The sequence below is a fragment of the Glycine max genome, chromosome 18 (genome assembly GCF_000004515.6).
Source record: "Glycine max cultivar Williams 82 chromosome 18, Glycine_max_v4.0, whole genome shotgun sequence".
NCBI classification, from domain to species: domain Eukaryota; kingdom Viridiplantae; phylum Streptophyta; class Magnoliopsida; order Fabales; family Fabaceae; genus Glycine; species Glycine max.
The window spans coordinates 57,817,284-57,839,992 of record NC_038254.2 but is presented as its reverse complement, the minus strand read 5'-3'; the positions used below and the strand labels follow the sequence as shown (position 1 = coordinate 57,839,992).

General features: G+C 36.7%; 2 protein-coding genes across 3 annotated transcripts in view; both read left to right on the top strand.

Moving 5' to 3' along the window:
* The first annotated feature begins 5,426 nt into the window (after positions 1-5,426).
* On the top strand, positions 5,427-6,574 carry LOC100819429 (probable carboxylesterase 17). The gene has a single exon (XM_003551805.3). The coding sequence runs from the start codon at positions 5,427-5,429 to the stop codon at positions 6,447-6,449; it is 1,023 nt and encodes a 340-aa protein (XP_003551853.1). The 3' UTR covers positions 6,450-6,574.
* Positions 6,575-9,874: 3,300 nt separating this feature from the next.
* The window catches only part of LOC100818892 (protein SWEETIE), a 49,475-nt gene continuing 36,640 nt past the window's right edge, over positions 9,875-22,709 (top strand). Inside the window, exons 1-8 of one of the 2 annotated variants that reach the window (XM_003551804.5) lie at positions 9,875-10,184; positions 10,694-10,901; positions 12,414-12,520; positions 12,727-12,963; positions 13,072-13,161; positions 13,248-13,335; positions 14,081-14,145; positions 14,341-14,445. In XM_003551804.5, coding sequence (XP_003551852.1) covers positions 10,014-10,184; positions 10,694-10,901; positions 12,414-12,520; positions 12,727-12,963; positions 13,072-13,161; positions 13,248-13,335; positions 14,081-14,145; positions 14,341-14,445 — 1,071 coding nt within the window. In that variant the 5' untranslated portion in view covers positions 9,875-10,013. Of the gene's footprint in view, positions 10,185-10,693; positions 10,902-12,413; positions 12,521-12,726; positions 12,968-13,071; positions 13,162-13,247; positions 13,336-14,080; positions 14,146-14,340; positions 14,446-22,709 lie in introns of those variants that run through there. The other variant, XM_006603005.4, reaches the window with a different exon arrangement.

Genomic DNA, 22,709 nt, shown 5'->3' with positions numbered 1-22,709 from the left:
ATATATTTATTATAGGTATAAATTACTCTTTATTATTGGCCGGTTAAGGAATTACAAGTGATTTTTTTATTAAAAATAACATTTAATGTTAGCAATATATTTTTATCATGATTTTTAACGACAAAAAAAAACAAAAAAAGTTTTATTTATTGATGTTTACCGTATAAAAATTCAATTATCTTTATTTTCACCAGTCCGATTCATTTTTATTTTCCCAATGGAATCTTTGCCTATACTAGTTATGAATAGCTAGACGAACCAAATTTACTGTTAAATCCGCTCGTAGCACCATATTAAGAAACTTTATTCACTGGACTTGGTACACTTTATATTGCTTTCAGTGATATAATATAGTGCTTATGATTCATGAATCATGGTCATGTACTCATGTGTTCTGCTGTTCGTTGAGAAACTCATTGGACCTAAGTTTTTTTTTTTCTTTCTCATTTACAAAATGGAAATGGATTATTTAGGATTTTGGGCTATAGCATGTTTTTCATGACGTGTTGAAAAATATGGACCATCCAAATGGTTTAGCTGTAGCCTATAGTTTAAACTCATTCTAGACTCTAGTGGAACATATACTAATAGGACCGAACCAATCAGTATACCTTTGCCTTGATTGCTTTTCATGTTCAGATTATTGAACCAACGCAAGTTCTTGATCATTGACAATTTGACATAAAATGTAGATAGGTCTCTTTTAGTGTGGGCTATAGCATGTTTATAATGACTATTCAGCCTGCCTTCGTCTTCCCTTGAATTTCTTTATCCTGCAGCAACTTTAATGGTTGGTTCTTGTCCTAGATTATTAGTAAATTGATTGACCACTTTGAATATAGTTTTTCCTCTAACCACGTTTTTTTCATTAACAAAACTCAAACATGACGTGAGATCTTATTTAAGGGATACTAACCAAGTTCCATGCTGACCAATGTAATGTTGGTGAATTATTAGTTTATTCAGGTGCAAGTTTATTTCAATCCATGGTTTTAAAAAAATATATTTTAATCCATAAACCCATATTTTCATATATGAGGCACATGCTGCTTTGCCTATTCTGCAAATCTGTAGATGATTATTGATTGTGTAGTTCCGGAAGCCTTTCATGTGCACAGTGTTTGGGGCCTGCTACTAAGTCCTAACTAGAAGGAATAAATCTCTAGTTCATAATGTTGTGTTAATATGTGTGCTTAGTATAAAGGATCACTCACTTAACATAAGGGTATATATGTTTGGTTTAAGGAAATATTCTCTATTTTTATTAATTATTACAAAAAATGTACCACGCCTTGTTTGAAAGATATATCTGTATATGAAATGATGAAAACAATACTTTGTTGTTTGCACCATTTCCTGCATAAATCTCCAATTCCATCCCTAGCTAAAATGAATAGATATATACATCTAGAGCAGTTTGGTGAGGAATGACACTTTACCTTTTCACTGTCTCAGTGGTTTTATCTCTGCTCTGGCTACACACATGGATGGAGATGGTCAAAAAGGAGAAGAAAGAAAGGAAGGAATAATCAACCTAAAGAATAAAAAGATGAAAAGCCTTTGGCATGTCAATGGGTTTTGAAATTTGACAGGCCCATATGGATCTAAAGATGAGAAGAAGTGGATCATGAACCTCCACGACGTTAACTACTTGCATCAGATTTTGATTCTTGGAATAAAATCTTCCAAATGGGACCTAATAAATATTAAAAACCTTTCCAGACCAAGGTAAAATTAAAGCTCTAAGCACATTTACCTAACTAATCCTCTGCTAAAGAGCCCATAGAAATAAGCTATGAAAATACTAGTAATAGTTACTACATGAACCACATTTAATTTGTTTTGGTCAAAAACTCATTTTATATTTTTCTAATTTCTTAATCAATTAATACTTTTGTTTAAAAGAAGCCTAAGTGCCTAACATTCCACATTGTATTTCGTGCGATTTGTGCAGGCGATGTTCCCACTGAAATACAACCACTCCAAAAACTAATGGCTATATTTATCTCCATGCTGTTCAAGTAATTAAAGATAAGCAGTATTTAGTTAATTAATTACTTTCGGTTAAGACGGCACCGTTAAAGAGTTGGTGGAATCCAACAACTAAATTTGATTAGGGATATTTTTTTTTCATACTACATGTGTTTTCGACATGCTCTCTTATCCGATCAGATGAAATTATTATATGACAAAATCTTAATAAAATTACATAATTAAAACTTCAAACCTAATCCTATATATTAATGTTGTTTTTGACAAAATTAGGTGAAAAGCTAATTGATGATAATTGAAAAGTTAATTTATTAAATTATAAATATTCGATAAAATTAATGGGTGAAGTAACAGAAAAGTATAAAATAACAGAAAAATAATAAATCATGAGTTATTTAAAAAAGATAATTAAAAAATTGAATAAATATATTAAAAATAAAAATGAAATAAAAAACTAAAAAATAGGAATTAGCATTTAAAAAAATATTAAAAAAATTTATTTACCAAATAATCAAAACAAATTTTACAATTAATACAAAAAATTAAAAAATAACTAAAATATCTTTTACAACATAATCCAAATTACAATAATTTTACGTGCTTAATAATATTTATTAGGAATCCTGAGTGTTATGTTGTATCTATGAATAAACACATGCATATTAAAAGATATATGTATCATAGTGTGGCACGTTCCCAAAGTTTACATAGGTTTAATTCTTTTTTGCAAAATGCTAGTTGACCTTAAATCGTGAAACATATATATGAAACTAAAATAAAGAAACAAAACTTTCGTACTTCCGCCCTAGTAATTAGCATGTGCATCATCAAAAATAGTAGCTAACCAGGACTGTTAGTTCTAAAAGGTCAACTTTAATTTGCAATGGAATCCAGGATGATTGTGCAACGATATGCAAACCTAAATATGAAGAACATGTATTTACCTTGTTTAGTACATTGTTAGCTAAATATACAACTGTCATCGACATTTCAATTAAAGACCAAACATGTTTTTTTTCCCCAATTAATGGATGTTCATGTTGGATAGCCAAACAATCACTTTGGGTGTGAACTAAAGCCAGGACCAACTTTACTTATTTTTAGGTCGAAAGCAAACTTTAAAGTAAGGGTTTTTAAAATGAATAAGGATCTCGTTAATCAGTGTTTTAGGACATTGATTAAAAAACTAAAAAAATATTTATTGTAAATATCATAGGTATGTGTAAAAAAATTATAAATTATATAATTTTACGCATTTCAATAAAAATATTATTTGTTTTAACTTCTTAATCAATATTCTAAGAAATTAACATATTTGTTGATTAATAAAAATGAAAGAAAAATTAGAAACTTTACAAAGAAAAATCTAAGTGATTTTTCTTCTAATAAAATTCTAAGTTCATTCATAAGCAAAGACACGCCTTAGATATCATTGGGCTAAACCAACTAATGGTAAAAATTGTATAATAATAATAAATAACTTTTTTTCTGAAGGGCTTAAAACAAGAATTTGAACTACCTTTGCTTGCTTTTGCTCGCTGTGAGAGTTACATATCTCATTGCTTAACAAATCAATTGAATTTAGAAAATGACAAGCTGAAATGAAAAGCACAATATAAATGATAATCCAAAAAGTTATATGGTCCAAACTTGAAATACATATATATATCTTGTTTCTGCGGCCATGTTTACAAGCAAATCTAAAATGGTTTTTATTTTTATTTTTTACATTTTCACCTGTGACTAATAACAAAGTATACCCTTATATCTTGTCATAAGAATGGTGCCAAAAGCAAGATGTTTGGTAGTTAATGTTTTTGCTTTTGCATAAAAATAACCAACACTTTTGTAGAAAAACCAAAGCAGTTAACTAAATATTACTGTATTAGATGGTAACTTTTTGTAATTGTTTGACCAAAAAAACAAGATAATTGTTTATAAACTAAAAATGTATGTGCGCATTATTAGAATAAGACTTATTTGTAGAGAGATGTATGAAGTTGTTTTGTTTCTTTCAATTTTGAAAGAAATAAAGAATTGAAAGCGAAATTAGAATAATAAGATCAATGCGAATAGAGGGCATATTTGTAGAGAGATATGGGATATTTAAAGAATAAAGTTAACTTTCCATTTGCATGTGCTTGGAATTAGAAGAATATCCTTTATTTTCTTTATTACTTTGGTAGTCTTTCTGTCTGGTCCATTCCCATATGTTTAGTAGCTTCTAACCCAAAACCATCAGTTTGCTGGAATTATAAAGAAAAGGAAACAAGTCAAACACTACAAGATGGCAGCAGCATCGAACCTATATTGCACTTAAATGGTCAATTCTTCGAAATTAATTAAAGCAGGAAATTATATCTAAATTGCGAACTTGGTCAAGATGAGTTGACGTTGGATTATTTATTTGAGGATTAACCTTGATCAATTAATTAGAATAATTATTTGAATTATTAATATATTAGCAGAATTACATGTTTTACCAGACCATATCAATTATAGTTACAAAATTCTTCCATTTTTTTTACAACCAGGACAACAAAGTTTGAATCAAGACCACATGCAAACTACTTCAATCTCCCACCACTAGGCTGGGTTTACAAAAACTCTTTCATATTAACTTGATTTTAAAGAAAGTTTTGTAATAATAATATAAAATGTGACTAATTAATTGCATACTTACACAAACGCGTGTACAAGTACTAGTACCATGTACCATGTACCGTGTATCCGTAACTATGATATCAACAAGACCATCTCTTATTTGTGGATTGTAACAATGTAGCCAACCATTAGTAGTGAATAGGAGATTAATAGAGACACAAAAATGCATGATACTATTGCACAAGGATAAAGCAGCTAGCCCAGAAGAATTGTGGCTTATGACAGATGTCCTAGTTCACTTCACTTTATGGATTGGGTATCAAAATCTCAAACAGATAAGCCTTGTCTACATCCTTAAGTGCAGAAAAATAAAAGTCACAGAATTTAAATGTCATAACAGCGTGCAAGTTGCAACTCTTGATTGTTAGAAAAGTAACGCATGAAGTGCTAGCTGCATTTACCTCCATCATCAGATAAGAATAATGTTTCTCCTGAAAACTCCCCTTATTTTGATCAGATTCTCCGTGTTCAATTTCACACTAGCTAGATTTCCAGTGTGCCTTAAGCAAGAAAGAGTTAATTTCACATTGGAAAAATCCTAAAGAGACAAAAATATTAAGATTTTCCAACTTCACACGGGAATCTTCATAATAGCACATGGTTATGAGAATGAAGCTTCTTCTCAACCTTTTTTCCAACTTGAAGCCTTCTCATTGGCCCAACCCCTTTGTCTTTTTATTCTCTAATCTTCTATAAAAGGAGCAAACCAGAACACCACTATGGCATCATCACACAGTTAAGTAATTTTCACTCTTCAATATCTTTACAATATGGCTGCCATTTCACTCAGGCATAACCCTCAAGTAAACAACACTAACCAGCAACGTGAAATCATCGCTGAAGAAATCCAAGGACTCATAAGAGTCCACAGAGATGGACGTGTAGAAAGGCCACCGATTGTGCCTAGTGTCTCCTGCACAGTGCCATCAGAACGTGGTGTCACTGCCAAAGATGTTATGATCAACAAAGAGACCAACTTGTGGGCACGAGTTTATATGCCAATAAGTTGCCACCACTCAAAGCTTCTTCTTCCTTTGCTTGTTTACTTCCACGGTGGTGGATTCTGCGTTGGTTCTGCTGCTTGGAGCTGTTACCACGAGTTCTTGACCAACCTTGCTTCCAAAGCAAACTGTGTCATTCTCTCTGTGGATTACCACTTAGCCCCTGAGAACCGTCTTCCAATGGCATATGATGATGGTTCCAATGCTCTCATGTGGGTGAAAAGAGAAGCACTGAATGGCTTTAGTGTCCAAAAGTGGTGGCTGAGTCATTGCAACATGTCTTCCCTTTTCCTAGCTGGTGATAGTGCAGGTGCCAACATAGCCTACAATGTGGCCACACGCATGGGATCAACATCAAACACACCATTATCTCTTAAGGGTGTTATATTGATCCAACCTTTCTTTGGAGGAGAAGATATAACTTTCTCTGAGAAACATTCCCTTCAGCCACCCAATTCAGCACTCACTTTATCCGTTTCTGACACTTATTGGCGCTTGGCACTCCCTCTTGGGGCCACACTTGACCACCCTTATTGCAACCCTCTTGCACATGGCACGGTCAAGTTGAGAGATTTGAGGCTTCCATCCACTATGGTGTGTGTTTCAGAAATGGATATACTTAGAGATAGGAACTTGGAGTTCTCAAACGCTTTGGCCAAAGCAGGGAAAAGGGTTGAAACAGTTGTTTACAAAGGCGTTGGCCATGCATTCCAAGTGCTGCATAATTATCAGCTTTCCCATTCCCGAACCCAAGAAATGATGTCTCATGTCAGCAACTTTCTTAACAAATGACTCCTGTGTTTGATGTGTGTTGTTTTCTGTTCGGAATATCTGTTTACAATTTGATAGTGTTGTAGCACTAGATGACTAGGTAGAGTGGTAGTTTTAGACTTTAGTATCTATAGTTTCAATCCGTCACGTACAGAAGATTTAGAAGAGTTTGAGAAATATTTGTAACACTCAAATCTGGGATTGATAGGCATTTATGTAACTGCTGTTTCTGGTGATCACAACACTGGTTCCTGTAACAGAAAATCAACTTCATCTCATAATACAAAAAAATGTTAGCCTTTTTAGTTTTTTTTTTTACCTTATTGATATGAAGTATTCATTAGCTTTGCCGATAACTAATCTTTATCGGAAAACTTCACATAACATCTTTGATGGAGTTCTTTCCTCTTAATCACGTTTTTTCCATGACTCTTTTTTTTTTCTTTTTTTAAAACAGTAATACAGCCTCAATCCCCAATCCCCTTTTTCCTTTCATCAGTAAACATTTAAGAAATAAGTTCTGGTATTGTTATTCCTTTTTGTACCATATTCTGTTACTGCTGTACCTAGAGTTAAGATCATAATAGTCTCGCTGAAAGCTACTTTCACGTGCAGGTTTCCATTTAATTGGAAAAGAATGCAGTAACAGAAATGAAAGGGAAACAAGCAGAGAGTACTACATGCATGAATATATAAAAGGGGTGGTCCGTGTTGATGAGTATCTTTATTCTATCTTTAGACATTGTCTTTGACCAACCTTATTCTAGTGTGAGTCCTGTAGGTGTCCCTTCTGAACTGGGGCTCTTCAGAAAGGAATACGAGTCAGAGAACTTCTTGAAAGGGTATGATACTTTATTTTACAAGGAAGACGTAATTGTCCCATGAGGACCACTGTGGGAGCATTATGGACGTCATGGTTGTTGGCACCTTTGAATTAAAAAAAAAAAAAAAAAACTCTTCTTCCAAAATTTTAATGTAATTGTATTTGTTGAAATTCAAACTCGAGATTTAATTATAAAATCTATTCGGCAATCATTTTTTCTATAACCAGAATTTATTTAGCACTTTTATTTCACATTCAATTAAATTTTTCCTATTAGGTTGACCCATTTTTAGATAAAATATACATTTGATTCCATGCCCATGGAGATTGAAACCCAAACCTCCAATAATATGTTATAGTACATTATTGCTAAATGTCCTGTTGAAAATAAATCTGTATCAGCACAACCCAAGTGAGTGTATAATCAATTCTGATTTTTATTAAGTATTATTTTGTTATCATTGTCATATTTCACCATTTGATTAAATAGCCCATTTGATAATATCTTTGATTAAAATTTAAAACTTATAACTTGTTATTGTAATAGAGATTAGGCAAAATTACACTTTTGGTCCCCCAGTTTTACTCCAATTTCGCATTTGGTCTCTCGATAATTTAATTCACAAATTTGGTCTCCATTTTTATAAATTCTGCAATTTTAGTCTTAAACGGCCCAATTGAACGTTGACTGTCACGTGTCAACGTTTGAGAGACACATTGAAACTACTTGCGTTTTACCTATCTATGGTAAAAAAAAATTACATTAAAAAATCCTAAAACCAATTTATTTCCAAATCCCTAACCCTAAAACCAAATTAGAATTCAGAGGGTATCCAATTCCATTTCGCTTGTTGGGGAAAATCATGAAAACCCAACCTGCAAAAAGGGGACCACCTGAAGCAAACTTTTATGAGTAACCTCAAAATCGGGGTAGAAGCAGTGCACAGTGTTGTTGTCCATGATAGTCATTCTAACCCCATACCCACCATCACCGGCACACACCACAACCACCTTCACCAATTCCGCTCGCGACCTTAACCCTTATACCCACCAACAGCTATGAACACAAGAACAACAATGAACACAAAACAAAGTCACGAAGGTTGCAAAAACCATGAACGGTTGAAGTTCAAATGGGAATGTGCGTGGGAGAAAAGCTTAGGTTTGAAACAAAGAAACTCAAATCTGAAAAAAATGTTTAGATCTGAACAAAAAAAAATAAATCTTACGCATGTTGGTTGCGTTGTTGCTTCATCTGGTAGCTGAGGATGTGTTGTAGCTCTTCATGGTTGCGCTCATCATTGGTAACAAAGAAGCTGAGAGAGAGGTGCCGATGGTGATGGAGAGAGAGGGGACGATGGAGTAGATTGTGGTTTGGATTTTTTTCGGGGAACCTGTGGCGGAGGCGATGGTGGTGGAGGTGGGAGGAGGGAGGTGGCAGTGGTGATGGAGAGAGAGGGGATGATGGAGTAGATTTCTAGTTTGGAGAGGAGGGAGGTGGCGGTGGTGATGAAGGGAGAGGGGATGATGGAGTAGACTGTAGTTTGGATTTTTAGGGTTTTTTAGTGTAAATTTTTTTTACCACAGATGGGTAAAATGCAAAAACGCAAGCAGTTTCAATGTGTCTCTCAGACATTGACATGTGGCAGTCAACGTTTGAGGTTAACGGTCAACGTTAGATTGGACCGTCTAGGACCAAAATTGCAGGAATTTATAAAAATGGGGACCAAATTTGTAAATTAAATTATCGGGGGATCAAATGCGAAATTAGAGTAAATCTGAGGAACAAAAAGTACAATTTTGCCTAGAGATTATGATAATGAGAATCAAGTTTTTTTTTTAATTTTAATCTAAATTGTTTTTTATCATAGGATTATTATAAATAGAACATCAATAATCCATATAGATTAATATATATGTGATAGTATTTATTGAATAAATATTAATAAATCTCATTTATTAATTTACATATATAAATGAGTCACATATGAATGTGATAATTGAACTCAATCAATTGAAATTTTCTAATGATGAAATTTATCATGAATTGTCAATAGAAAATTCTCAAGAGGTTTAATAATTTTCTTTGACATGACATTGTCATGGTAATCAACAGGTTCTTAATCGGTTTGAACAATTGTTAAATACAAGTTAAACTTGGTGAATTATTATCTCTAATTTCAAATTGCTAAATGGTTAGAAACCAAGAATAACAAGAAACAATATTTTAAAATGACTTAAAAAGATAGATAAGATAGTTGTTTTGATTTTATCACATATCTAAGATAGAGAGATTATATAACTTTGTCTTGTTTGGTTGGGAGATAAATAATGCAAAAAGTGTCAAATTCCATGACCAACCATCTTAGTGTATGCTTAAATATCCTTTAAAATCAATTATGACATTCAAAATCATGATGTGTTGATAAAAAATAAAAAATAACCAAGAATTGTTTTCATTATGACTTAGAAAAAAACAACTGAGGGTGCTTTAAAATTGAAATAATGATTGATAATATAAAAATAAGAAATATTTTTAAGATATAATGAAATATAAATTATTTTTATGTAATTTATTTAATTTTTCCGCTCTATTTTTATTTTCTTTTTCAGCTTCCAAAGTGAAGGAAAAAATTATTGCACATTTACACTTCGCACAAACCATTTTGCCGGATCCAGGCTCAAGTCCCTGAACGATCATCAAATCAAACCATTTTCGCGATACACTCTGCAGTGCAGCGAAGAAGAGAAGTTGGATTCACATGGCGAAGAATTACACGGCGGCTGCTGCAGCGGCGCCGCTGTCACGGAGCGGCGTGCTGGTTGCGCAACTCGAATCCATAGTGGCATCCGCCGTTCATAAATCTCCGGAGCCACTCCTCTGCTTCGATCTCCTCTCCGATCTCATCTCCGCAATCGACGAGGACACCAAGGTCTCTCTCTCTCTCTCAACCTTCCATCACATTGCATTGGATCATTTTTTCTTCTTTGCTCGTTCGTTTTGCCACATTATTTCGTTCGTTCGAGATTTGATTTGGAATGCTGCTGGTTTACTTGTGCTCCTTTCCTTGTTTGGATTCGTTCACGAATCTTTCTGTCTAGTATATTAAGTTTGAGATCCAGAATAATATACATTTGCTTGCGTCAGTTCGGTTAAACCGTTGTTGCTTTGTTCTTCTAACATCATGCTGTGATGAGCTAACTAAGCTATAGTTTGAAATTCAATGCATGCTGAATAGAGCACTGAAGATTTGAATTAGTAAACTAAGACTAAGATAAGGCTCTTATTGCCTCTTCAGAATGGGCTCTTGTTTATAAAGTGGAGCTCCTTAATTATCAGAAGGTTCACTGTCATTCTTTTGATTTTGGGCAGTTTTATTCTAACTTGAAACTCTTTCAGCGGTAATTCTCAATATCTGATGTTATAGAATATGGTTTTCAGGAGAATATTTTGTTGTGGCAAAGGAGATGCGAGGATGCTTTATATTCCCTACTTGTTTTTGGTGCACGACGGCCTGTGCGTCACTTGGCATCGGTAGCGATGGCAAAGGTCATATGCAAGGGAGACACAATATCAATCTACTCTAGAGCAAGCAGCCTTCAGGGATTTCTTTCTGATGGGAAGAGGAGTGAACCTCTGAAAATTGCTGGTTTGTCTAGATTAAAGATTTCTTGAGAGGTTTTAGATGGATATTGAATTGTCGCAATGCTTGTGATTGATTCTTCTGAGTTCTAACAGATGTAGAAGATTCTTATACGAAGGCTAATGATTTTGTCTCTATTATTATGATATTTTCTTCTCCCTGATTCCATATGAACTTATTATCACATATAAAACTTGTGTAGTTAATTGTTGTGTCCTTTGAAGCAGTCATGGGCACAAACATCAAAGAGAAGCTATAAACATATAACAAGTTTTGGGGAAAATACACACCCTTAAGGATGCAAACATTCCACTTCAATTACACAAACTAAAGGGCTGTATAAATTCTACATTGCCTCAAAATTTATTTTTGTCATTTTTTACTGCAAACCAAGATCAATGACGGATGAGGGAAGGCCAAAATTCTGCCATATAAACATGCCATTGCAGTCTATATGCCGCCATAGCGGGCCTCCCGCCACAAATTGTCTATGGTGGAGGGGTTGAAAAATGCCATGATAGTGTTATGGTGGCACTATAAAAGTTATTTAACAATGTTGCTGCAACCTTTATGATAAGTTAACAAACCTTCTAGAATCGGATCTAAAGTACAACGATACATAGTGTTTCCCACAAACCCCAAAATGGTTGTTCCAAAGGAAACTAGCCTCCTAACATTGCAAACATAAGCAGCCTTTTCTTAGAGAAGATATGAAAATAGCATCAGAGAGAAGCCATAAATACAAGCATATTTGAAAGCAAATATTGGCTCGAGGAGACACTCATGACTCAACCCACCACACTGCCATAAAGTTTTGTCCAATTTTTTATTTTTGATAAAATAAGAAATTCATTTAGATGAAAAAAAGAATGAACCTCCTTGTTGTTACAAGAAGCTTTAAAACATGATAAACTGTTGAAAATAAAATAGGAAGAATAAAATTATTGGGAAGATGAGACATTTCCAAATATAGAAAGAATATGGAGCACAAGGAAGAAGAATGTTTGCATGTACTCATCTTTTTCCATACCCCTAACTAGGTCTTAGGATTTCTTTTTAAGTAAATAATAAAAAAACAATGAATATGCAATGTAGCAAGTCTGTTTGCAAAATAAAAAAGGAAATTCCTTATTTTTATTCTAAGTCACAAGGCCAGAACCTTACAATTGGCCCAAGTAAAAAGAGAGCTTTTTGTGTCTAATTCCTGAAATGAACATACCAGAGTGCCTCAAAACAAGGCATTAAAAAAAGCCCATCGCAAAGCATGTCTAATGGTAAGGAATTTATGGACTGAACCAAATCTCTTAGCATAAGTGGCTATCACTTTTATTTTGTAGGTGTTTTTTTTATTGCTTTTGGAATCACATGACTCTTACACATCATAGTTGTGTTAAATTTCGTATTGCATTTTTTTCTGGAGTGAATTGGTTTTCTCCTTGTTGCTTGCATTTAATTAATGAGATCTGTCACTTTTCATTTGTTTTTACTTCACTAATTTGTCTGAACACAATTTTATAGGTGCTGCACAATGCTTGGGAGAATTGTATAAACACTTTGGCAGAAGAATCACTTCAGGTTTACCTGAAACAACAAGCATAGCAACTAAACTTATGAAATCCAATGAGGTATTTCCTTACAACTTTGCATACCTATTCTAAAAAAACAAAAAATAAGGTAGTTCAATGTTTCATTTTTTTTTCTGGGAGGGTCTATAAACTGGCAAAGTGCCTTTATTTCTGCATCATATGTCAATTCTCACTTAACAAAGGCACCTAATCTATTATAATTAGCTGTACTCCCTTTTAATGAATTTGCTATGTCTCAAACATAGGAGTTTGTACGACAAGAAGCATTATATATGCTTCGGAATGCCTTGGAAGGCTCTGGTGGTAGTGCTGCTTCAACAGCATATTCAGAGGCATTCCGTCTCATAATGAGATCTGCCACAGGGGATAAGTCGTTTGCTGTGAGAATAGCTGCTGCAAGATGTTTGAAGGCATTTGCTAGCATTGGAGGTCCAGGCTTAGGTGTGGCCGAACTCGACAATTCAGCCTCTTACTGTGTCAAGGCAGGTATTTTTGTCTCAATTTCATCTCTTCCAACTATAAATTTGCCAATTGTTTGGTGCAAAATCATAGTATTCTATACATTTCTTTGTCACTGCTACTTCTGATAGGCACTTGAAGATCCTGTTTCATCTGTTCGGGATGCCTTTGCTGAAACTTTGGGTTCCTTGCTTGCTCTTGGAATGAATCCTGAAGCACAGGTTTCTATTATTGTTTTCTCTGGTTTTTCCTTGATTTTGCATAGTTCATAACCCCCCCCCCCCCTCTCCCCCCAATTTTTTTTTAGGTTCAACCAAGGGGAAAGGGTCCTTTACCTCAAGCAAAAAAACTAGAAGGTGGATTGCAGAAGCACTTGATTTTGGCTTTCACAAAAGGTTTGATGCTCTGTTTGGATCGCTGTATTTTTGTTTGTTAAGATGGTGAGAAAATACCATATTTTTAGGTAGTGTTTGGCCTAACTTTTTTTAGATTTGTGTTACTTTAAAAGGAGAACCTGAGCCAAACACTCATGGAGAAAAGCTCTTGAAAAATTAATGAGCTTAATTTTTAGCAAAGAAAAGGAGGAAATAGAGATTTTTTTAAAAAGCTAACTGAACTAGTTTTTAAAAATAAGCTGCATATGTTAGTCTTTCTCTCTGTCTCATCCTGTACTAGTTGATGTGAGACAGTGATACAATTTTTTTAGTTTAAGTGGAGCTTTTAAGCTAAAACTGCCAAAACAACTTTTACTTTATTTTAAAAACTCTTATTTTGAGCTTTATCTTTAAAGTAACTTTTCTGTAAAAAAGCTGGGCTAAATATTACTCAACATACCCCCATCCCTCCCCCCCCCCCCCCCCCCCCCCGCAAAAAAAAAAGCCCTACTAACCTAGCAGGGCTTAGGGGGGTGATATATACTGCAACTTTTTGTTTCTGGTTACTATTAGTATTAGTTGTGGAGGCTATGAATTCTTATATTGCTACTGTTAGATTACATTTATCTATCAATCGGAATCATAAGTTTCTATGCAATAATAAATACAAGCTAATGTAAAGTGGACTGACCATTTCAGCAAGATAATAAATACAAATTTACATTTCTTTGCGGGCATGTAATGGTTTTTATTATTTCCATTTCAGCAAGTGGAGTGAAGTCTAGGGTCATTCGGGTTGGGTTAACACTAGCTTGGGTATTCTTCTTGCAGGTGAATCACATTTCTTTGATAGATGTTCAGCTTACATTTATTTAAAGGCATGCTTGTGGATATTTGTAGATTGGATAACATTGTTATTTTATTTTGTCAGAACATAGAACCCTGGATTGTTTTCCCTTTTATTATTCTGCTTTTGTGTGTGTGTGTGTGTGTTTGGCCATTATTGAAATGCATTCTTTCTTGCAGGTCATTCGCATAAAATATCTGTTTCCTGACAGTGAGCTTCAAAATTTTGCATTGCAAATTATGGAAATGCTCCGTGCTGAAAATTCTGTTGATGCCCATGCCTTGGTATTTTTTTTCCAATAAAATATTTCTTTTTTTGACATTTTTTCTTTCAGTTTATTTTCATATGTGCATTTATTAAGATAGATTGGTGGAAATAGGAGAGGAGAAAAAAAATAGTGCCATTTTTTTTAAAACTAATTTATTTTTAAGCAGTTAGGCCCTGTTTGGAGGAATTTATTTTTAACTTATTTTAGCGTATCTATTGAAATAAGCACTTGTGAAGCATTTTGGTCCTATTTAGACTGGCTTATCAAAAAGCTTTTAAAAGCAATACTAGCTATTTGGGCTTATTTCATAAGCTACAAACTGAAGCTTATGAAAATAAACCATTGCGTAAGCTGAGTTGTCTTAGGTAGTTAGTTTCATTTGATAATAGTTTGCTGACTAAATTAATCTTGATAAAGTGTCCAAAGTTCATTTCTGCATAAGCATTTCTCGAAATGTATCAAAAGGCTATTGGCTCATTTTAGACTGCTCTTATGACAGTAGAGCAGCTCTACTTGAATAATTACCTGCTAAAGGTGCTTGTCCAAATGGGTTAATGGGGCATTACTTTGTAAGCCTATAACTTTATCAGTACATTTTAATCTATATTTGAATCAGGTAAAGCTTCTTGTAACTTTTTGTATAATATATGTAGGTGAAAACACCTTTATGGGTTCATTTTATTAATAGAATACATTAAAATGAACAAAATCCTTTGTTAAAGGTGGCTTTGCTCATGTAGTTCATGTGTTTGTATATTAAATCTAGACAATTCTGGAATTTTTTTTCCTTATTTTGATGAGGGTTAACCTTGGTGCAATGGTAAGGTTGCCAAGGAAACAGCCCGATGCAAGGATAAAGTTGCATAAATCGGATCCTCTCCAAACTCCACTGTGGTTGGAGCCTTGTGTACTGAACCACCATTTTGATGATAAGAAGTGATTTTATTTGAAAAAGGAGAGTGAAAAATAATTAGGCTCAGGACAAGACATTCTCTTGTGTTGAACTAGAGAAACCCAAAACAAATTTGACAGACATATTGATAGGCAAAGTGAGCTGGTGGCACAAGAAGCCCAAAACAGAAGGCCCAAGAGGAAGATTACACCACCTCAGCGCTTCCAGGATTATGTTCAATAGCTTTTGTTGCACGAAATTCCATTAGTAGGATTTGCAAATCCTTGTAGTGCTTGGCCGTTAAGTGCTTTTGCATTTCTGTTATTTTCTTTTGTCTGTTTGCGACCCTGGACATTCATGTAGTACCTATATATATATTTTTTTTGCACAGCAAAAATCAATATATTATATATGAAATCCAGTACTAGGTGTACTGAAAATACAAAGATAAAAGCAATACAAATACAGTCTGCACCCCATTAGGAGAGACTGAAGGCAGCCCACCAAAGTACAAACCCATCCCCTCTAGGAAAAAACATCCTTTAGATTGGTTGACCAGAAAGTAAAGTGCATGTTGAAATCCTTCTCCACACATTTTAGCCAGGACCAGGTATGGAACAAGGCATCATCCATGACCTTTTCAGGAGTGAACGGCTGGTTCTTGAAAAGCATGGCGTTTCTATGATACCAAATGGAGAAGGACAGGGCTAACCACAGAAATTCCCATCTTTTGATTGTCCTAGCTTTGCTATTCCACTGGGTGAATTGTAAAAAGTGATTCTTTGGATCCATGGAATGAGGACCCACTCTATTAACCCATCTCATTGTCTCCCACCAAAGACTCCTAGTCTTTTCACAGTTGAACATAAGGTGATAAATCGATTCTTCTTCATGGTCACATAAAGGACAGCTATAAGAAGGCATTGTGCCTTCTTGTTATGGCTTCTGTGTATTTGTGTTTTGTTCAGCTGGTTGGGTCTGGCAAATTTGCCTTGTACATTTTATTCTTCATCCAGTACACCTAGTACTGATTAATATATAATACTATCTATTTTTGCTGTGCAAAAAAAAAAAAGAAGGCATTGTGACCTGTCTCTTTCTGAGATTGTCCCTAGTGGGAAGTCTGTTTTTGAAAAATCTCCAAGAAAATGCACTCACTTTTGGAGGAATTTTCAATTTCCACATACGATTAAGAACAATGTCCTCATTATCATTATGGTGAGATTCCTGCAGCACTTTGTAGGCAGATTTTGTTGAAAATATTCCATTAGTGTCTGGCTTCCACCAAAGGAAATCTCTGCTGGATTGTTGAATGAGAGCAGAATCGATCTCAGCTAGGAAATCAGCTGCCACTTGAATTTCATGATCAAAAAAGTCCCTTCTCCATGAAACCTTCCATTCCCATCTACCTTCCACATAATCTCCCATAGAATTGATTGATGAATTCTGCTGTTTACTGATCAAATATAATTGGGGATATTTTCCTTGGAGATTACAATTTCCCTCCATCCATTTATCCTTCCAGAAGCTGATACTGGACCCCCTTCCTACCCTCCATATTAAATTATCAATAAAACAGTCCTTGTGATGCTGCTGGAATATGCTCTTCAAGTCCTGCCACCATTGGGAGGTGAAGTTCCTCCTTGTACCAGAAATCAACTCCTTCCACCCACCATACTTAGAGATTAAGATTCTAGCCCACGGTTGGTCATGATTATTAGCCAGATGCCACCCCCATTTGCCAAGTAAAGCTTCATTAAATAGAGATAGGTCTTTAATCCCTAAACCCCCTTTGTTCTTAGGAAGACAAACTTTGTCCCACTTCACCCAAGGAATTTTGTTAGCCTCTTGGTGACCTCCCCACAGAAAATTTCTCTGGATGGAGACAATTTTTTGAACCACTTTTTTGGGGATCCTAAAGAAGGATAGAAGGTAGATAGGTAAGGCTGAGAGGACAGAATTAATAAGGGTGATTCTGCCCCCCATAGACAGAGTTCTTTGCTTCCATGTTGCAAGTTTAACTTCAAACTTCGTTACAATGGGCTGCCACACGATCCAGCTCTTAGAGGAGACCCCAACTGGAATTCCAAGGTAAATAAAAGGAAAGTCCATAGTATTGCAATTAAGGAATAAGGCAGCTTCCCTGCACCAGCTTACAGATCTACCCAAGCAACCAAAGTGACTTTTAGAGTAGTTTATCTTGAGGCCAGATGCCTCCTCAAAGCACCTTAGAACACATTTTAAGGTTCTAACATTATGCTTAGTTGCATCTCCAAAAAACAGGGTATCATCAGCATATTGGAGGATGTTCACTTCTTCTTTTAAAGATCCCACAAGGTAGCTGCTAAACAGATTCTTGGACACAACTGACCTCATCAAACCCGTAAGACCTTCCGCTACAATATTGAAGAGGAAAGGTGCAAGGGGATCACCTTGCCTTAGACCTCTCTTAGGGGTAAACTCCTTAGATGGACTCCCATTAACTAAAATGGATATGGTTGCAGTAGAAAGACAACCATTTATCCATTTCCTCCACCTTTCACAAAAACCCATCCTCATGAGCATGTAGTCAAGAAAGCCCCAAGAAACCGAGTCATAAGCCTTCTCAAAGTCCACTTTGAAGACCATGCAAGGTTTATTTCTAGATTTGGCCTCAGCTATAGCCTCATTGGCAATTAAGACACCATGTAGAATGTGTCTCCCCTTCAAAAAAGCCGTTTGCCTTTCATATATATATAGCTATTGTACTGAAAGAGAATATAATGAAAAATATCCAGCTTCTTCTCTTTCTTCTTAGACCTTTACCTTCTTCTCTGCTAATATGTGTTCGTCCCTAACAATTGGTGCTTTCGTTGAGAGCTTCCATGGCGGAATTGACGCGCTCCAAGTCCAATCTAGACTGACTGCAAAATGCCATAGCCAAACTTACCACCACCCAATTAACGATGTCCACAAAATTAGACGACCTTTTCCAGAAAATGGCTCTTCTGGAAACAACCCAACATTCATCGGCTTCTTCTTCCGACGCACCCACCCTCCCTTCCTCCGCCTGTTCAACCGTAACGGATGAAACTTGAAGTGCCACACTTTGATGGTTCTGATCCCTTCGGGTGGATCTTTAAAATAACCTAGTTCTTCGATTACCATTCCACGCTGGAAACTGAAAGGCTGACGATCACATCGTTTTACATGGATGGTCTTGCACTTGCATGATATCAATGGATGACTCGCAATGGACAAATCACATCGTGGCCTAGCCCCTTGCAAGCTTTGGAGTCCCACTTTGCGCCCTCTCACTATGAAGATCCTATAGGATCTTTGTTCAAGCTCACCCAACAAGGGCCTGTCAATGACTACCTCTTGGAGTTTGAAGCCTTGGCTAATCGAATTATTGGCCTCCCTCCTCCTTTCTTGTTGAGTTGTTTTATTTCTGAACTGTTTCTAGAGATCAGACGCGAGGTTCAGACGCTCCAACCTCTCTCGATGATTTAGGCTGCAGCCCTAGCTTGTCTCCAAGAATCGAAGTTCCATGACTTGCGACGACTGTTTCGGACTCGACCCTATAAACAGGGTTCATTTGCTCCTCGTTCCAATCAGACAACCCTAGGGAGGAGAATCTGTACAAACCATATCAAGTGGGACCCAATAAAGTGGAAGTCAGCCTTCTACAATTTGCAGATGACACTATCTTTCTGGGGGAAGCGGACATGGAGAATGTCAAAACTATTAAGGCTGTTCTAAGGTCCTTTGAACTTGCATCTGGACTTAAAATAAATTTTGCCAAGAGCTCCTTTGGAGCTTTTGGACAATCTGACCTTTGGAAGCAGCAGGTTGCCACCTTTTTGAATTGTCAGTTGTTGGTTCTTCCTTTTAATTACTTGGGAATTCCTATTGGGGCAAACCCTAGGAGATGCGCTATGTGGGATCCTATCATCCAAAATTGCGAGAGGAAGCTAGCTAAGTGGAAACAGAGACATATATCCTTTGGGGGGAGAGTGACACTCATTCAATCTGTGCTAACCTCGATTCCTATTTATTTGTTCTCCTTTTTCAGGGTTCCTAAATCAGTGGAAGATAAGTTGGTGCGTTTACAGCGTCGATTCCTTTGGGGGGGAGGACCCGATCAAAATAAAATTGCTTGGGTCAGCTGGAAATCAGTGTGCTTGCCAAAAGACAAGGGTGGTTTGGGCTTAAAGGACATCACAAGTTTCAACACGGCACTACTTGGCAAATGGGAGTGGAATTTAATGCACCATAAAGGAGAATTGTGGGCAAAGGTGTTGGAGTCAAAGTATGGAGGGTGGAGAGGCTTGGCTGAAGCGGGTAGGGTGGGTCATCAATCAATCTGGTGGAGGGATTTACAAAAGGTTCTTTTTAATTCTAATAGTGGACAGCTTATTCAAAAAGGTATCAAGTGGAAGGTGGGGAGTGGTAATCACATCAAATTTTGGGAGGATAGATGGATAGGGGAGGAGGACCCATTAGCAGTGAAGTACCCTAGGTTGTATTCAATTTCAATGCAGCAGCACCAGCTCATTAGATCCATGGGAATATTTCGAGATAGGGAGTGGGAGTGGAACTTTGCGTGGAGAAGAGCCTTGTTTGACAGTGAAATTACCTCAGCAGCTAATTTCCTCAAAGATGTTGCAGAATTTAAAATCCAACAACAGATTTCAGATAGTTGGGAATGGTCTGCAGATTCAGAGGGTCATTACTCAACTCGTAGTGCCTATGACTTGATTGGAGAGGGCGCAGGAGATAGAAGGCAGGAGGAATGTTTTGAGAAGCTTTGGAGGATGAAGGTTCCAGCTAGGTTCCTGGTGTTTGGGTGGAGACTCTTAAGGGATAGGTTGCCGACAAGGAAAAACCTGCAGAGAAGACAAATTCATCTAACAGATTCTCTCTGTCCTCTATGCAGAATCCATCAAGAGGATGCATCCCATCTCTTCTTCCACTGTAGCAAAGTTCAACCCATATGGTGGGAATCCATGTCATGGCTGCAACTCAAGGGCGCTTCACCTTTAAACCCAAAGCAGCACTTCCTCCATCATTTGGGTCTTCAACCAGCTGGTGTGAGAAATAGTAGATGGCAATGTTGGTGGATAGCTTTGACGTCGTCCATATGGAAATTTAGAAATAGCATTATCTTCTCTAATGGGACTTTTGACGCTAACAAATTGTTCGAAGAGGCCATATTCCTTCTTTGGTCTTGGCTTAGGGGCTTTGAGAAGGATTTTTCAGTGCATTTCAATCAATGGTCAACTAACTTACCACAGAGTTTTATGTATTAGCAGGGGACTGCATAGTGTTCCCATTGATACTTGTAAAAACTTTTGCTTTTGTATCCATAGTTTGGTTCCCCCTCAGAATTTTAAGTCTGACTGTGGAACCATTTATATGGATCTCTTTTGTATTATGAGTACCTCTGGTACTTCTTTTTATATATAATACTTATCTTTGCCGATTAAAAAAAAAAAGACAACTCCACCTCCACCCCCACCCTTACTACCACCTCCACCCTTACTTTCCACTTCGCCAAAACCATCAATACCCTTCAAACGCTTATCACCGGAGGAATTAGCCATGCGTCAGGAGAAGGGGTTATGCTTCAACTGTGACGAGAAGTTTAGTTGCGGTCATCGATGCTCTTCCAAACTATTTCTTAATAGCTGATGAAGATGAATTACCTCCAGAGGACCTTTTGAAAAAGATGTGTTTCCTGTGGCGAGGGAGCAAGATGATCAGTCTCAGGCTCAAATTAGCTTTCACGCCATTTCAGGTAATTTGGCCCTTGAGACCCTACGGTTAATGGGTTGTGTTTCCAATCAGAGGGTGCTCATACTGATTGATGGGGGTAGCACCCGTAACTTCATCCAGGAGCGTTTGGTAACTACTCTGGGCCTACGTGCGCAACCTACTCAGCCATTGCGGGTGATGGTTAGCAATGGTAATGAGATTGATTGCCTTTAGGTTTGCGGGAATGTCGTTGTTCATGTCCACGAGCATAATTTCACAGTTGATTTCCATGTTCATGTCCAGGAGCAAACTTGGTCCTGGGTGTTCAATGGCTCAAGTCACTTGATCTGGTTCTTGCACAAGGGTTGAGTGATCGAATTGAAGGGTGATTGTGACGATAGCATTAGTGGGATCAACCACCATCAACTCCGACATATGATTAAGACAGATGGCGCGTGTGCCTTCTTTAACATTCGACTCATGGCCACTGAGCTCCCTTCTAACCAAAATCACCAACCCTTGATCCATCATCCAGATATCGCTTCTTTTTAATTCAGCGTTATAATAGCTTGTTTCAAACTCTGACCACCTTACTCCCAACTCGCAATACCAATCATGTTATCAATCTCTTGCCATACTTTGCTCCGGTCAATGTTCGCCCACATCAGTATCCATATTTTCAAAAACAAGAGATTGAGAACCAAGTGGAGGCAATGCTGCACAGTGGAATCATTAGACCCAGTCATAGTCCATTCTCATTGCCAGTACTTCTGGTCAAGAAGCACGACAGGTCATGGTGTTTTTGTGTGGATTATAGGGCCTTAAAAGTCATTACCATCAAAGATCGTTTTCCAATACCCACTGTCGATGAGTTATTGGATGAACCAGGTGGAGCTCGATGGTTTTCGAAACTCGACTTGCTGCAAGGGTATCACCGGATTTTAATGCGAGAAGAGGATGTGAACAAAACAACATTCAGAACTCTTCAGGGACATTATGAATTTCATGTAATGCCTTTTGTCCTCTGTAATGCTCCCTCTTCGTTTCAGGCAACGATGAATGCTACGTTCAAACCATATTTGTGTAAATTCATTATTGTCTTCTTCGACGATATTTTGATTTACAGTAAATCATTTGAGGATCATTTGCTTCATCTTGATCGTGCGTTTCAATTACTCCAGGATGGCCAATTCTTCCTTAAGTTATCCAAATGTTTCCTTGCTCAACGTCAATTAGTTTTTAGGACATGTGGTATCGGAAGCAGGTGTGCAGCCAGTTCATGAGAAGGTCTTAGAGGTTCGGCAATGGCTGTGACCCAACTCCCTCCGAGCCCTTCGTGGCTTCTTGGGTCTCATAGGGTTCTATCGTCGCTTTATCAAAGGCTATGCAACAATAGCAACTCCTTTAATTCATCTTCTGACAAAGGAACAATTGGAATGGACACCGGCGGCACAGCTCGCCTTCTAGACCCTGAAGAATGCAGTGAGTGCAGCACCAGTACTCCGCCTACCGGACTTTTCCTTACCATTCACCTTAGAGACGAATGCCTCAGAATCAGGAATGGGTGCGGTGTTATCTCAGCAGAGTCACCCGATAGCGCTTTTTAGCAATCAGTTTTGGTTTAAGCTTCTACAAGCTTCAACTTATGTACG